The sequence below is a fragment of the Anolis sagrei genome, chromosome 3 (genome assembly GCF_037176765.1).
Source record: "Anolis sagrei isolate rAnoSag1 chromosome 3, rAnoSag1.mat, whole genome shotgun sequence".
Taxonomy (NCBI): domain Eukaryota; kingdom Metazoa; phylum Chordata; class Lepidosauria; order Squamata; family Dactyloidae; genus Anolis; species Anolis sagrei.
This window is the reverse complement of record NC_090023.1, coordinates 19,649,700-19,665,620: the sequence shown is the minus strand read 5'-3', so window position 1 is coordinate 19,665,620 and position 15,921 is coordinate 19,649,700. Positions and strand designations below refer to the sequence as shown.

General features: G+C 41.5%; 1 protein-coding gene across 1 annotated transcript in view; it reads right to left on the bottom strand.

Moving 5' to 3' along the window:
- Positions 1-1,268: 1,268 nt before the first annotated feature.
- PANX1 (pannexin 1) overlaps positions 1,269-15,921 on the bottom strand; it is a 30,238-nt gene continuing 15,585 nt past the window's right edge. Inside the window, exons 2-5 of the mRNA XM_060771101.2 lie at positions 14,487-14,626; positions 10,668-10,891; positions 8,539-9,209; positions 1,269-6,662 (exon numbers count right to left, since the gene is read on the bottom strand). Of these exons, the coding sequence (XP_060627084.2) occupies positions 6,571-6,662; positions 8,539-9,209; positions 10,668-10,891; positions 14,487-14,626 (1,127 nt within the window). The 3' untranslated portion in view covers positions 1,269-6,570. The remainder of the gene's footprint in view (positions 6,663-8,538; positions 9,210-10,667; positions 10,892-14,486; positions 14,627-15,921) is intronic.

The following is a 15,921-nucleotide window of genomic DNA, read 5'->3' as shown; positions in this document are numbered from 1 at the left end:
GCTTAAAGCCAACCTTAAAAGCTGTGGCATAGACACTGAGAACTGGGAAGTCCTGGCCCTTGAGTGCTCTAGCTGGAGGTCAGTTGTGACCAGCAGTACTGTGGAATTTGAAGAGGCATGAATGAAGGGAGAAATGTGCCAAGAGGAAGGCATGTCAAGCCAATCCTGACCAGGACCATCTTCCACCTGGAAACCGATTTCCGCACTTGGGAAGAACATGCGGATCAAGAGTCACCACAGTCACCTACATACCCACTGCCAGGACACCGCACTTGGAAGACAATCTTACTCTGACAACGAGGGATTGCCCAAGTAAGTAAGTAAAAGGACTAACAAGAGACCTGAACTGTATGTTGGGTGAACTGAGGCTGTGTCAAGTTCACAGAGCTCTGTCATGGTTATATAAGGAGCTGCTTATCAGAAAAATAGAAAACAATGTAGGGAAACATATAAAGTCACCTTTGTATTAGATAGACCAGTCTTGTTCACTATTATTGAAAGCAACATTCTGAGTCTCCAGGACAGAGGGCTTTTTCGTCACCTGCTCCTCAATTCTTTCAACCTGTCATGCCATAAAGTGAACCAGCAGCTGCTGTATTCAAAGCATGTGCTCTAAGACTAAGCTGCAGTCTCCATAAGGTGTGCCATAACTGCATGAGTTTGTCGAGGAACTAAATATCCAAGATCTCCTGCCCCAAAAGCAATAAAGCATACTCCCAGAGCAGGTTAGATGGGCCAATTCTCTCCAGATATTTCGGACTCTGATCTCTGCCCAGGATTGTTGGGTCTGATTGAAGTTGTAAACATATAGAAGACACCAGTTTAACAACTCCTGCACTTGACAAACGGAACAAGGCTTTCTGCTTTGTTCTGACAAAACTCTCAACATTTTCCCCCAAGGTAAAAACAATAGTCACAAAATGAATAAACCCGAAATAATCTAAATACAGTTCATTTACAAAGAGAGAATTGGCCGTCTGCAAGGACGTTGCCCAGGGGACGCAGAGATGTTTTGATGTTTTTTACCATCCTTGTGGAGGCTTCTCTTATGTTCCCACATGGGGAGCTCAAGCTGACAGAGGGAGCTCATCTGCTCCCTCCCCAGATTCGAAACTCCTGTCTGTCAGCCTTCAGTTCTGCTGGCCAAGGGTTTAACCCATTGCACTGCCAGGGCCAAATCTCTCACACCAGAAGCGACTTGCAGTTTCTCAAGTCACTCCTGACATGAAATTTTTTTTACAAAGAATTAATACCATAACATTGTCACATTGCACTATTAAGACAGTTTATTAAAACACAATCACAGTAATACTTCAAGTGGTTGGCATCTTACACAATTTTACTCTTCTCACTCCTGCAATGGTACCATATATTTCTAAATGCTACATGAATGTGTCTCTATTATTATAGATGAGTGTGTGAAGCAGACCCACTCTGAGTCAGATGAGTTTGGATCAACACTCAGCATTTCCGAGTATTGAGTCAGAGCATTGTTTCTTCTCATTCAGACTTGCTGACATTGTTTGGCAGTTGCTCTCTTCTATCTCATGTACCCGTTGTTTTTCAGGACCTGAGATGTTTTACAGAAGATACAGGTAATTTGAACCTAGGACCTACATAAGTGCTCTACTGCTGAATGTCAGTCCTTCCTTACATTGTACAAGGAGGAAAATATTCAGGGACCTTAAAAAAACCCTTTCATCAGTAAATATTTACTTGCTGTTTATATAAATTACCATCATCATAGAAAATTGAAGGCAACCGCTGGTAGGGTTAAGGCTGATTTTAATCATATCATGGATGTTTTCCAAACTCCCAAAGCTTAAAAGTAGAAGCTATATCAAGTGTGAGAACACAGAATCTTTCCATCTCAAGAATCTTGTAAAAATCAAGACATAGAAGTATAGCTAGCCATTTTGCAACTGGAGGTTGCTTTAGGTTAAGATAATAAAAAAAAAAACTATCTGCTCCCAAATCTTAGTAATGACCTGGTAAGATTGCTACCACATTGCTAGTATGGCATTCTTCCTCATATTTGAGCCATTTGGATTATATGACAATGTTTGGAGGAGCTGATCTCCCCATGGCCCTGTAATCTGCAACAAGAGCAACAAGGCCCATGGATTGTTCATCTCTGGTTTTGTTGAACCTCCTTTTGTTGCAGGCAAACCTCTACTACAGTGGTTCTCAACCTGGGGTCCCCAGATGTTTTGGCTTTCAACTCCCAGAAATCCTAACAGCTGGTAAACTGGCTGGGATTTCTGGAAATTGTAGGCCAAAACACCTAGGGACCCACAGGTTGAGAACCACTGCTCTACTGTGTCCCCGTGCTACAATATGCAGCCTGTTTCTAAAAGCTCTAATTGAGGTTGCAATCGTGTGGCCCTCCAGTCTATTGTTGAACTGAAATTGCCATAACCTTTGCGGGGGGGCCCTCTTAGCAAGAGAGGGAATCAACAGGAACTTTGGGGAGCCAATCTCTTAGCAAAAGAGTGAATCAATGGGGACTTTGGGAAGCCCCTCTCGTAGCAAAAGAGTGAATCAACAGGAACTTTGGAGAGCCAATCTCTTAGCAAAAGAGTCAATCAACAGGAACTTTGGAGAGCCAATCTCTTAGCAAAAGAGTCAATCAACAGGAATTATGGAGAGCCAATCTCTTAGCAAAAGAGTGAATCAACGGGAACTTTGGAGAGCCAATCTCTTAGCAAAAGAGTCAATCAACAGGAATTATGGAGAGCCAATTTCTTAGCAAAAGAGTGAATCAATGGGGACTTTGGGAAGCCCCTCTCGTAGCAAAAGAGTGAATCAACAGGAACTTTGGAGAGCCAATCTCTTAGCAAAAGAGTCAATCAACAGGAACTTTGGAGAGCCAATCTCTTAGCAAAAGAGTCAATCAACAGGAATTATGGAGAGCCAATTTCTTAGCAAAAGAGTGAATCAACGGGAACTTTGGGGAGCCAATCTCTTAAGCAAAAGAGTGAATCAACGGGAACTTTGGGGGGCCAATCTCTTAGCAAAAGAGTGAATCAACAGGAACTTTGGAGAGCCAAACTCTTAGCAAAAGAGGGATATTGTGGGGGATGTTGGCAACTGCAACTCTGAAAGGCCAAATGTTTCCCCCTCTATTATAATGAAAACAAGGTGCTCACATCCTGGGGAATTCTCTTTGATTGTTAAGCAAGTTCCTCTTAATCAAAATTCCTTCTAATGTGAACCTACTGGTTCAAGTTCTATAAATTACTAGAAACTTGCTCCATCATCAGTGTGTAAGTCTTTTATTAGAACATGGGTATCATATCTCTTTTTTTTTTGCAATCTCCAACCCAACCCTACTCAGCTTTGACATTTCCAAATCGCATTTGTTCTTCAGGCCCTTGCAATATTTGCCTCTTTGCTCTTACGGAGAAGTTTGAAATGCCAGGACAAGAAGACAATTGGACTCTTCTTATAATGTTTACTTATTTGTAAACAATTGTATAAAATTGTAAACAATTGTATGGCATTTGTATACTGCCCTTCTCAACCCCGAAGGGGACTCAGGGCGGTTCACAATGTACCTACGTTGTTGAGTTTCTTATATGTACCTATAGACTTAAAGATTAATGACTATTTCTTCAAACTAGGTGCTCCCAAAAGCAGCTACTGTGTTGGCAGTATGTTCACAGATTGCTAACACTGTCTTCAACTTTTTTTAAATGGCTTTGTGAGTGACGGCTACATCATTTACAGAATGTACCTTGGCTCCTGAGTTCTGATTCAAGGAAATAATCAATAAACTCAGACATACATCAATCATCTGCTAAGTCTTATCTACTGCAGAACTGTCCACAAAGAAAATAACAAAAAATCCTGATTCCACAGATCTCTTATATCAACTAATATCATGACCATACAACTACTAACGAAAGTAGGTAGACTGCAACTATAACTGGAGGTCAGTTAATAGTGAAACCAGCACTCCATGTTCACAGCACCCCAAACTTCTATGTCATCAGTAAGGTACTAAGAATATATTAGAACATGCAGCAAGTATATCTTTAGTAGGTGCATATATGTTTCAACAAGGAATTATAGAAAGATAACATGTTTTCAAGTTGATTTTGCAATTATCATAATGTAGTGAAACAATTACAAAACATACCTCACGACTACTGAGGAGGCCTGCCATAGATGTGGGTGAAACGTCAGGAGAGAATGCTTCTGGAACATGGCCATACAGCCCAGAAAACTCACAATAACCCAATTACAAGACAGCTTTTCAATGTGTGAGAGGGCCTGTCCATCTAAACAATCTGCTCTAGCACTTTGTTCTGCATGCATGGATCTGAGCCATTGAAAATATTATAATTTCAATCTTATAAAGGCACTATATGTTGGCATAGCTACAGCTGTGTGGCAGGAAGAAACAAGGCCACAAATGCAGTAGTCATGCAGAAAGTAAAGCACTAGAAAAACAGTCTGCTTGCATTTTGCCTGCCTTCCCTTGCCACTTCTGTCTGGTTTTGGAAAAGAGTTCATCCATCAATGTAATGCACCAACAGGAATCCATGCAAAGTGTTCAAATGGTTGGATAATTTGGTTTCTAAGTGCCTTGCAATTAAATGCAAAGAAGTCAAGTTGGACAGACACATGAGAACCATACCTTCAGCTGTACCGTTTCACCCCACAACTGTGGATTGTATAGGACCACCTGCCTTGAAGAATGGTGGAACATGGGTGATAAGAGATTGATGTCACTCAGAGACACTGAGTAACATCAATCTCTTTTTCTGTGTGTGCCGGACTTGAACAAAAAGTGAGAGATTTAAGCTCCCTAAAAGCTATGGAGGAGATCAAAAGAGAAGACCTAGGCTTGAGGCAGAGAGTGGCTACCACAAAATTTTAGCCTTTTCTCCATAGTCTTCTCACCAAAACAAACATATTCTTACTATGATGTCTTTAAACCAGTGTTTCCCAACATTTGGTCCTCCAGGTGTTCGGGACTTCAACTCCCAGAAATCCCAGCCAGCTTACCAGCTCTAGGAATTGTGGGAGTTATAGTACAAAACCAGTCCTATGAGGAGCAGCTTAAAGAGCTGGGCATGTTTAGCCTGAAGAAGAGAAGACTGAGAGGAGACATGATGAGGGCCATGTATAAATATGTGAGGGGAAGACAAGCTTGTTTTCTGGAACAATGGCTTCAAACTACAGGAAAGGAGATTCCACCTGGACATGAGGATGAACTTCTTAACTGTGAGAGCTGTTCAGCAGTGGAACTCTCTGCCCAGAGTGTGCTGGAGGCTCCTTCTTTGGAGGCTTTTAAACAGAGGCTGGATGGCCTTCTGTTGGGGGTGCCTTGAATAAGATTCTCCTGGGTTGTTGTAGGTTTTTTCGGGCTATATAGCCATGTTCTAGAGGCATTTCTCCTGACGTTTCGCCTGCATCTATGGCAAGCATCCTTAGAGGTAGTGCATCCTCAGAGGTATATGCATCCTCAGAAGCATCCTCACTACCTCTGAGGATGCTTGCCATGGATGCAGGCAAAACGTCAGGAGAAATGCTTCTAGAACATGGTCATATAGCCCAAAAAAACCTACAACAACCCAGTGATTCCAGCCATGAAAGCCGACAATAAATTAAGATTTTCCTGCTTCTTGGCAGGAGTTCGACGGGAAGGCCCATAAAGTCTCCATGATTCTATGGAGGACCAAATTTTGGGAAACACTGCTTTAAACCAACCCTCTTAGACCCCCAAAAACATTTTTGAGGTCCTTGATTGCCCCTCACTCCCAAATTTTGAGGGAAATGTTTGCTTTGAATTTGTAAATCCCTAAATGCTCCCATCTCTGTAGAGAGCATGAAGGCATAGCACATACCACCTTAGTAAACACAAGTAAATCTGGGTGGGAGTCAGCATGCTGTGGTGGTTTGAATTTGGGATTGCAACTCTAGAGACCCTGCTCACCCACAGAAACCCACCGGCTGACCTCATTAGATAGGTTTCACTCTCCAAGCCTCTGGCCTCTTCCACACAGATGAATAAAATCCCACATTATCTGCTTTGAACTGGAATATATGGCAGTGTGGACTCAGATAAGCCATTTCAAAGCAGATATTGTGAGATTTTCTGCCTTGATATTCTGGGTATTATGGCTGTGTGGAAGGGCCCTCAGAGAAAGATAAAGTCAGCCCTCCTCTGAACAACTCTTGCCAAGAAAGCCCCATTATAGGTTCACCTGATGTTTGCCATAAGTTGGAAGCAACTTGAAGGCACACAATAACAAAACAACATGTAAAAAAAGCCCAGGAATTGCAAAAGGTAGTGCTGTGCCCTTAGAGGTGGAGAGTGCATTAGACAGTAGTCCTCTGAGGTTGGAGAGCGGCATTTTGCCCCCACATTTTGGGTACTTATTTGCCCCTGCTATAATGTTGGAAGGATAGATAGGTATGTAAACACGGGTCTATAAAAAGCTTGTAAACAATAATTAACTTATGTCCAGTTCTTGTTTATGCAAGATGAAAGCCATCAAGGGATCACTATGGCTTCTGTGGGAAGAATTGTCCTAATCAATAAAACTCCAAAGGTGTCCATCAGCAAGAAGAATCTAGGAGCCTCTGACGAAGCTTGCCATCGTCTTTACTCTTCTTCCCTCCATCTGCTGCTGTTGTCGTCCCACTCACATCTGAAGATGGAGAAAAAAATGGAACATCCTGTTACTTTTTGTTTTTTTTTTGCATATATACTCATGAGTATCCTTATCACTCTGAAACATGAGACTTTCAGTGGCCTGACCAATATGTCTGATGATCTCTCTACTCCATGGAGAAGAATTATCCACAGTTCAGTTCACAAATCTAAAACACAGTGTTCGAAGATCTTTTGTCTTTTTGGACTTGTGCTTCCAGCCCTCTAAATGATAAGCACAAGAATATACCAATGAGAATTCCCAACCTAGTGAGACATAATACTAATACTGGAGTAAATGGGAAACAAATAAATGTGAAAAGAGAGGAAAAACCAGATACATTTGAATAGGACCAACATGGCACCCACCATGCTCCATGCCAGGGTTCGTATTTAAAATGAAAAGATGCTGAGTAGGATTCAATCTTAGGGTCATCTACAACAGGCAGGTGAGCCCAGTGTAAAAGTACACATAGCAACTTTGCATGGCCACATAGGCAACTCTGCTAAGTCAGAATGGGGCACCCACATTACAAGCAAGGAGGAGGAGAGATCACCTACTCCTTCATGTTGGTTGTGCAAGTGCCCTGTTCCAATATCAGCAAAAGCGCCCATGATGTCCAGGGGCTTCATGTCCAGCTTGGAGCAGCAGTGGTATGGCCACAATCCATTCTGATCTCTGCATCGATGTGCACGGGGAGAGCATTGCAAACCGTGTTCCATCTGGACAGTGGATCAGGCTAAATCAGATCAGACCCAGCTATCTAGATTGTCCTGAAACCATGAGATGCTGCCGGCAAACTGGAGTATTCCCCAACTTCACCCAAAATGAAGCAAAGTTGATTTAAACTCCCAAACTCATGGGAAGTAGCTGTGCATCATGAAAACTGCAGCCTTCCTTTTGAGGTGAGTCTGGGGTTTTTGGCTAATTCAGGCAAGCCTTTAGTCCTAATCTGGAAAACTCAGTGACCTTGATGGTATCTAATTGAACCATGAACAAATTTATTTATTATTTATTTATTTAAAACATTTAAAGGCTTGGGCATGAATCCTTTTATTACTCCTAACTCTAGAAAACACATTAAAATCACATAATTCAAGGGGTCTACTCTAGTTGGAATTAAGCAAGTGGATTTAGACCCTGCATGAAGAGATGGAATCCATTGCTTCAAGGTTGCAATTCTTGGCACATTTCCTTGATGATAAGTCCATTGAACACAGTGAAAGCTACTTCCAAATGTTTCCATAAGATCATGGGTAAAGGTAAAGGTTTCCCCTTGACATTAAGTCTAGTTGTGTCTGACTCTGGGGGGTGGTGCTCATCTCAATTTCTAAGTCAGAGAGACAGCGTTGTCCGTAGACACCTCCAAAGTCATGTGGCCAGCATGACTGCATGGAGCACTGCTACTGCTGATATTTGCACAGATTCATGCAAATGATTTGATTCACATGCAGGAACTTCAGTTCCCAATATACTGTCTTAAGGAAGATGCAGAAGTTTGTATTGATTTTGCGTGTTGCTGCTGTAATGCTTTTCATTGCTGGTTTGCTTGCTTGGGTGGGGTTTTTGTTGTTGATGATTTTACTGTGATTACTATAGTATTGTAAAACTCTGTAACGTGCTTAATTGTGAAGTTCAGCAAACTAAAAACTTATTTGCAAATTTAACCTTTGTAGATTTGATTAGTCATGAAACTGATTAATATGTTCTCTCTAAGAATCTCCAGGTTCCCCAACATGACTCTATGGGTTAAATGGGAAGGCCTATAGGTTTCTAGAGAGAACACAAATATAAACATTTGTAGATCATGCTGTAGAACCTGCAGATCCTTAGAGAAGTGTTTTCTTGGGCTTTTTAAAAGATGCAGCCTTACCTTGTAATTGTGTTGCATTCTTTTCTCTTTCTTCTTCAACTTTCTTTCCATCAGCGCTTTTGGTGGAGGGCATCTTGCGATCTACGGTGTCTGTTTTAATTGAGCCAAGGTTCACCAGGAGTTGCATGGCATCAAACCTTTCTCCATTGCCTTTCAGGTTCTCCAGAACCTTGAGGCACTTGTATGATTTCAACTCGCTGACATTCTCCTCCAGGAAGAGAAGGTAGAGGCTTAAGTCATTGTAGCTCTTTGTTTTGAATTTGAGAACGTCAAATGTTGGCAGAAGCTCATATACTTGGAGGATGTCTGTACTTTGCCTCAATGGCACCAACAGTGCATAGATCACCAGGGGCAAGAGGAGAATGTAGACAAAGAAGTTGATGTAGCTGAGCACCTGGAAGACGCCGACAGCAACCATTTTGCATTGAAACTTTTCTGGAACAGTTGTATCGTTCTTCAAGACCCCACGTTTGATGTTGCAGATGAATTCATCAGTCACTGAGGAAAGACTGATATAGTAGCCCAGATAGGTGCAAGCCAGGAGAATAATTGCCAGCGTCAGCAAGCGACAAAATATATACTTGATGATTAAGGTCTTGGTGCCCCTCTTCGTCTTCAGGTATTGTTCCACAATGGGATACTTAAAGCAGCTGTCAGAAATCTCCCAGAAGCTGGATTTGGAAAAAGCAAACATCCAAAGCTATTACATGAGGATTTCATTTCTCTAAGTAATTATAAAAACATACTTAGGAAACGGGTTCTTACTCAAATTCCCTAAGCAATGATGACGTACTTTTAAGCTAAATTCTGGAAAAACTGTTCTCTAGCAAAAGCAAAGATCCTGCATGAAGAGATGGAGCAAAAGTTTGACCAGGTGGATTTTAACTCCATTTCTTCACCTGTAAGTCTCATGTTCCACCTAAGTCTCTCCAATAGTCATTTTCTATGGAGACCTCTGGAGAACCTCAAGAAGATCCCAAAGAAAGTTTCTGTCATTATGTATCCAGAGATAGGAATACAGTTGGGACACTTCTTGGTCAATCTCTAGCACCAGCGGACCCCAAACTGGGTTCCACATGAGCATTGTAGGGGTCCACAAAATATGCCAGAGTATGAAGCTCTTATTAGAATTCAATGTACCTCTTCTTTAAAAATGACATTTGAATCTATGCCACTGAGATGCCTTCCACACATCTGAATAAAATCCCACATTATCTGCTTTGAACTGGAATATATGGCAGTGTGGACTGTTCAAAAGCAGATATTGTGGGATTTTCTGCCTTGATATTCTGGGTTATATGATTGTGTGGAAGGGCCTTGAATAACTATTGGGTAGGACTAATAGCCATATAGCTGTCAGTAGCTATAAAGACTATCCAAACAAAGCTCCACTTTATGTCCACCTATGAATGCGAATCAGGCTTTTCAGCTTCTGCTTACACCAAAAACAACTTTAGGAGGAAACTAGTTTAAAAAAGGATACATGTGTGCATTTATTGCTTTGGGCCAGTAGAAACTCTCTGGCACTGTTCAGATCAGCAAGGATCATTGGGACTTTGGTGTCCAGATGTATAGCAATTAAGTGCTGAAAACTGAAATATGGATGTGCATGCAGGAATGAGATTTCATTAATTAACTGAGCCTTGCTTTACCTCACTCCATCCTCCAATCTGATGGCACAATGTGTGTATTGAAATTTATATCTTTCCCTCCGAGCTTGGATATAAATCTCAAATGTATATCTTTCTCTCTGGGCTTGGAATAGTTCTTTTTATACTATCCAAATCTTCCAGAACTGTAATCCAACTTCACTCCTCTTCCAAACTTTGCTATTCACCACATTACAGGGCTTTTTCTTAGTTAAACACTAGCAAAAATAGTTTGTAAAGCATCCTTCCATTATTATGTAATCTGGAGATTGGGTTTTCAATGATGTGTGTTAAAAACAAATCTATAATCTGGGGTGGGGAGAGACCCAGCAAGACTTATACTGTTACCTCTGAGCAACGTTCTCAGTTGGGGTTGGCATGGAGCAAGAAGCATCCTTTGTATCACCATTACATGATGTGTGTTAAAAACAAATCTATAATCTGGGGTGGGGAGAGAACCAGCAAGGCTTATACTATTACCTCTGAGCAACATTCTCAGTTGGGGTTGGCATGGAGCAAGAAGCATCCTTTGCATCACCATTACAGCAGCTGTTTGCAGCTTTGATTGCTCTGTTATAGGCCTTGTCAAGCTCTTCCATAATAAATTTCAGGTCTGAGAAGAGGTGGGGTGCTGCGGTGAAGCGCCAGAAGAGATATGGCAGGTACAGCAAGATTGCGAGCAGCAGAAGGATGTAGGGGAAAAACTGAAAGAAAACCATCAAGATATGGAGTGAGGTTACATCAGATCCATCTATGACAGAACTGTTATGAAATTTTACAAAAACAAATGCATGCAGCAACTGACATAGGGTTCATTTTTACAAAGCAGGCTGGAGAAATAAAAAAACAAGCATAGGTTGTAACCCTTTGCACACTTACAATGGGATTAAATTCTGATTGTGCTGTTAAGGGTAAGTCTGAAATTGTGATTTAAGCAGGCTGAGGGAGCAATTGATTTTGGACTGCAACATATACCAAACACAGACCTAGGACTCAATGGGATGATGCATGTTGCTCTCCAATGGTTATCTGGTGGGTCACAGGTTCCCTGGCTCTGGCCTAGAATTTGCAGCTCTATTGGTTTTACAATTCAGGTTTAATACTTAAAATCCAACACTTGTATTGCACTTGCACTGCTCTAATGCCACCACATACATTAACAAGAAATCCTGATTGTATTATCTGTTATAATATGATCTGGGGAAACTGAAGGCAAAGGGTACATCTCTGCTATGCAATTGCACCAATTTCATTACAAGTTTAACTACCATGACTCTGTTCTATGGAATTTAGGGATGTATAGCTTGGTTAAGATTTTACAACTGTCTAGTGCTGCAATTCAGGCAAGTACACTTGTGTTATCTAGTAGAATATTCTAATTAAATTACTAATTCCTGGATTTCATAGAATGGAGCCAAAAGCAATTATAGTAAATCAAATTTATTTATTTATTTACAGTATTTATATTTTGTCCTTCTCCCCCGAAGGGGACTCAGGGCAGATCACAGAACACATACATGGCAAACATTCAATGCCATTAAGCAGACAGGACAGACAACAGATAGAGGTATATGTTCACGTTTTCCCCAACTTTGGCATCCTGGAGATTGTGCTCGATTCCGGCCACAGAGGGTGCTGTTGCTCCATCCTATATGACAAAGAGCCTTGAACACAGACTTCCTCCTTCCTCTGATCACAGGCATTTTTCTGGTATTTCTTTTATGGTGCCATAAAATACCTCCCCGCTTAAGCAGTGCCTAATTTCTCTACTCACAGCTCATAGCGGTTTTCGAACTGCTTAGGTGGACAGTAAGCTGGGCTGAAGTTTGGGTGCTCATCCCAACCTGGGCTTCAAATTGCCAACTTTTCAAATGGTAAGATCTAGTATCAGCCATTGATTGAGGTTCTGATTTTTAGCCTGCCACTTTTGGAGTCTTGCTTGCTAAGGTGTTCCAGCGAGTGTCTCAGTAGAAAACTATTTCTTGATTTAAGTCATTGGCATGCTGGCTGATATCCAAACAAGGGATGGGCTGAAGATGTCACTGCCTTGGTCCTTTCATTATCGGTTGCTACTTCCCAGCGGATGTCAGATGATGCAATAAGGGCTAGATAGTGTCATTTCTCCAGAAGTGTAGGGTATAGACATCCTGTGATAATGTGGCATGTTTCATTAAGAGCCACATCCTCTGTTTTAGCGTGGTGAGATGTGTTCCACACTGGGCATGCATACTCAGCAGCAGAGTAGCAAAGTGCAAGGGCAGATGTCTTAATTGTGTATCATTGTGATCCCAAGGTTGTGCCAGTCAGCTTTCATATGATATTGTTTGCTTGATATTCAGGCAGAGTGTAAAAAAGTGTACCATTCCTTGACCATTTCAGTAGGGTTTACATGACATTTCCACTACTTTGGGATGTTAATGATACTGCTATAAAGGAGAAGACTGTAAAACCAAGCACAAATGTGAAGTGCCAATTCAGTCATCAGCTGTGATTGATGATTGAAAGTTCCCTGCTATGCTTGGGAAGTGAAACATTAGACGGAGAGCATTGCAGCAATATTGGAAAGCACCACAGAGGAGGAAAGGCCAGCCTCAAGTACTTTGGCAGACTCATCCACAGATTCTGAATTCCTCCGATTAATGAGCCTGCATCTGGGAAATGAGCTGAGCAATCTCTGCAGGGTCCAGGAAATGAAAGCAGTCTCGAATTGCACATGCCATGTTTGAAAACTAAAACAGCAGACCGAGAAGGAGCCCTATATAAACTCACAATATTTTTCTAGGTCTGGATATGAGCTGTTTTAGATCTTAAACCCCACTTGTATAAATTTTATATCTATTTCCTTTAAAAATATCTGTATTTCTTTTTCTAGATTACGATTTTCTGCTTCACTATGTTGAAGCAAAGCTGATGTGGGCCAGTATTTTGTGCTACCTACTTTCCTTGCTCTGACTGGCAGCAAATTAGACCCCTTTCTCTCCAGGCAACCTTATAAAATTGGTCGAAAGGGAATTATGATGGTGAAAACAGTATGAAACCATAGATAATAGCAAACCCTGCATTTTGACTATATTTGGCCTCGAAGTATAATATAGAATACCACTGGAGGACTTAGAGAAGCCCACAAACAATACCAGAGGATATATATTTTTGGAGCATGTTTAAGTGAAATGGAGCCCCTGGTGATGCAGCAGATTAAACTGCTAAGCTGCTGAACTTGCTGACCGAAAGGTCGGCGGTTCAAATCTGGGAGCAGGGTGAGCTTTCGATGTTAGCCCCAGCTTCTGCCTACCTAGCAGTTCGAAAACATGCAAATGTAAATAGATCATTAGTGGGAAGCTAACGACACTCCATGCAGTTATTCTGGCCACATGACCTAGGAGGCGTCAATGGACAATGCTGGCTTTTTGGCTTAGAAATGGAGTCGGACAAGTCTGGTTGGAACAGTGCCAGTTACTCACAATATTTCCTCCCCCTCCTATACATTGTAAGTTAACTGGTTCCTCATGATAAGGTAAAAGTAAAACTTTCCCCTGACATTAATTCTAGTTGTGTCCAGCTCCAGGGGGTGGTGTTCATCTCAATTTATTTATTTATTATTTATTTATTTATTATTTAAAACTTTTATATCCCGATCTTCTCTACCTCCATGGAAGGACTCAGACCGGCTAGCAGCAGAGATTCAATGCACAAATACAACTAAATGCATCTTAAAAACAAAATAAGTTAAAATACAGACAGAATAAATACATATAAGCCAAAGCTGAAGAGCCGGCGTTGTCCACAGACACCTCCAAGGTCATGTGGCCGGGATGACTACATGGAGCACTGTTACCTTCCTGCCAAAGCAGTACCTATTGATCTACTCACATTTGCATGTTTTCAAAATGCAAGTTTGGCAGAAGCTGCTGGACCTAACAGCAGGAGCTCCCCCCACTCCCACTCCCTCTTTTGGTCAGCAAGTTCAACAGTTCAGCAATTTAACCTGCTTCACAACCAGGGGGTCCGTGAAGTGCCAATCCTCATTATAGCAATTATGTATTTTATGGGTCTTACTTTCCTACTTCCTTTAAGTGCTTCTGACAAGCAAATTCTGTATAAGGGTGAGGTTTAGCAATACAGGAACCTTCTTAGCTTACGTTAGGACAGACCACTTGTTCACCATGCCCAATATGATCCACTGCGAGTTTCCTGTATTTTACGCCTCTAGATCAAACTACAACCAAACTACAACAGCTAAGTGGAGAAAAGTAATTGTAAAAAAAGAAGTAAGAAGGACAAGAATTTAATTATACAAACTTTGTGAAGCCAGAGTGGAAGTTGTCCCGAGTCACTCTGGGAAAGCTGTCTTTCCTGTACAGCTGCCCAGCAGAAAGAGTCCACGTAAGCAGCTTGGCGCCAAGAGAACGAGCTCGGAGAAAAGCAGCTCATCTGTGTACCTAGGAAATAAAACAAGAATGCATTGCCAAAAACAAAGGAGACCATCCGTATAATACATATCGGAGATAATGCAATGATGGGTGACTTAACAACCAGTGACTATATTGGGTTGTTGTAGGTTTTTTCGGGCTATATGGCCATGGTCTAGAGGCATTCTCTCCTGACGTTTCACCTGCATCTATGGCAAGCATCCTCAGAGGTAGTGAGGATGCTTGCCATAGATGCAGGCGAAACATCAGGAGAGAATGCCTCTAGACCATGGCCATATAGCCCGAAAAAACCTACAACAACCCAGTGATTCCGGCCATGAAAGCCTTCGACAATACAGTGACTATATTAATCAGTGTCAGGTAGAAATGTTTTTTCTGGGCTGCATTTTTCGTGCTCCAGGTCCATTGGAGTTGAACTCACATGTACATCTGCACTTTTTAATACTCCGTGATGGGCCCTTTTATATTACACAGTTATAGCCCTATGATTCCACTTTAACTGCCATAGTTCCATTCTATGGCTTCCTAGGATTTGCAGTTCTGGAAGCAGCATTTAGAATTGTGGACCAGAGGGTTCTAGCGCCTCCCCAAACTACAGACTCCAGGATTCCACAAGAAGCAACAGTTAAAGTGGAATCATACCGCTATAAAAGTATAGTGCGAAATGGTCTCATAAGTATAACCTGAAAGCAAACCAGGAAGATTTTCCATCTTCCTAACATACTGCTTTATTCTATGGAGAGAGTTTAGTACTGTTAATCACAGTTAAAACTAATTACTCCAGGTGTAAAACGTACTACAACCCATAATTAGCCCAAAGGTATAATTTCCTATATTTTCACTAGAATTTGCATAGTATTCCTCAATTTGACAGCAATTAACATATCATTAGGTTGCTGTGAGTTTTCGGGCTGTATGGCCATGTTCCAGAAGCATTTTCTCCTGACATTTCACCCACATCTATGGTAGGCACCCTCAGAGGTTGTGAGGTCTGTTGGAAACTAGGAAAGTGTTGGTTTATATATTTGTGGAAGGTCCAGGGTAGGAGAAAGAACTCTTGTCTGTTTGAGGCAAGTGCAAATGTTGCAATTGGCCAGCTTAATTAGCATTGAATAGCCTTATGGCTTCAAAGCCTGGCTGCTTCTTGCCTGGGGGAATCCTTTATTGAGAGGTGTTAGCTGGCCCTGATGGATTCCTGTCTGGAATTCTCCAGTTTTTTAGAATTGTTCTTTATTTACTGTCCTGATTTTAGAAATTTTTTTTGTGCCAACACCAATCCAAACTTATCTATATACAAGAGACCT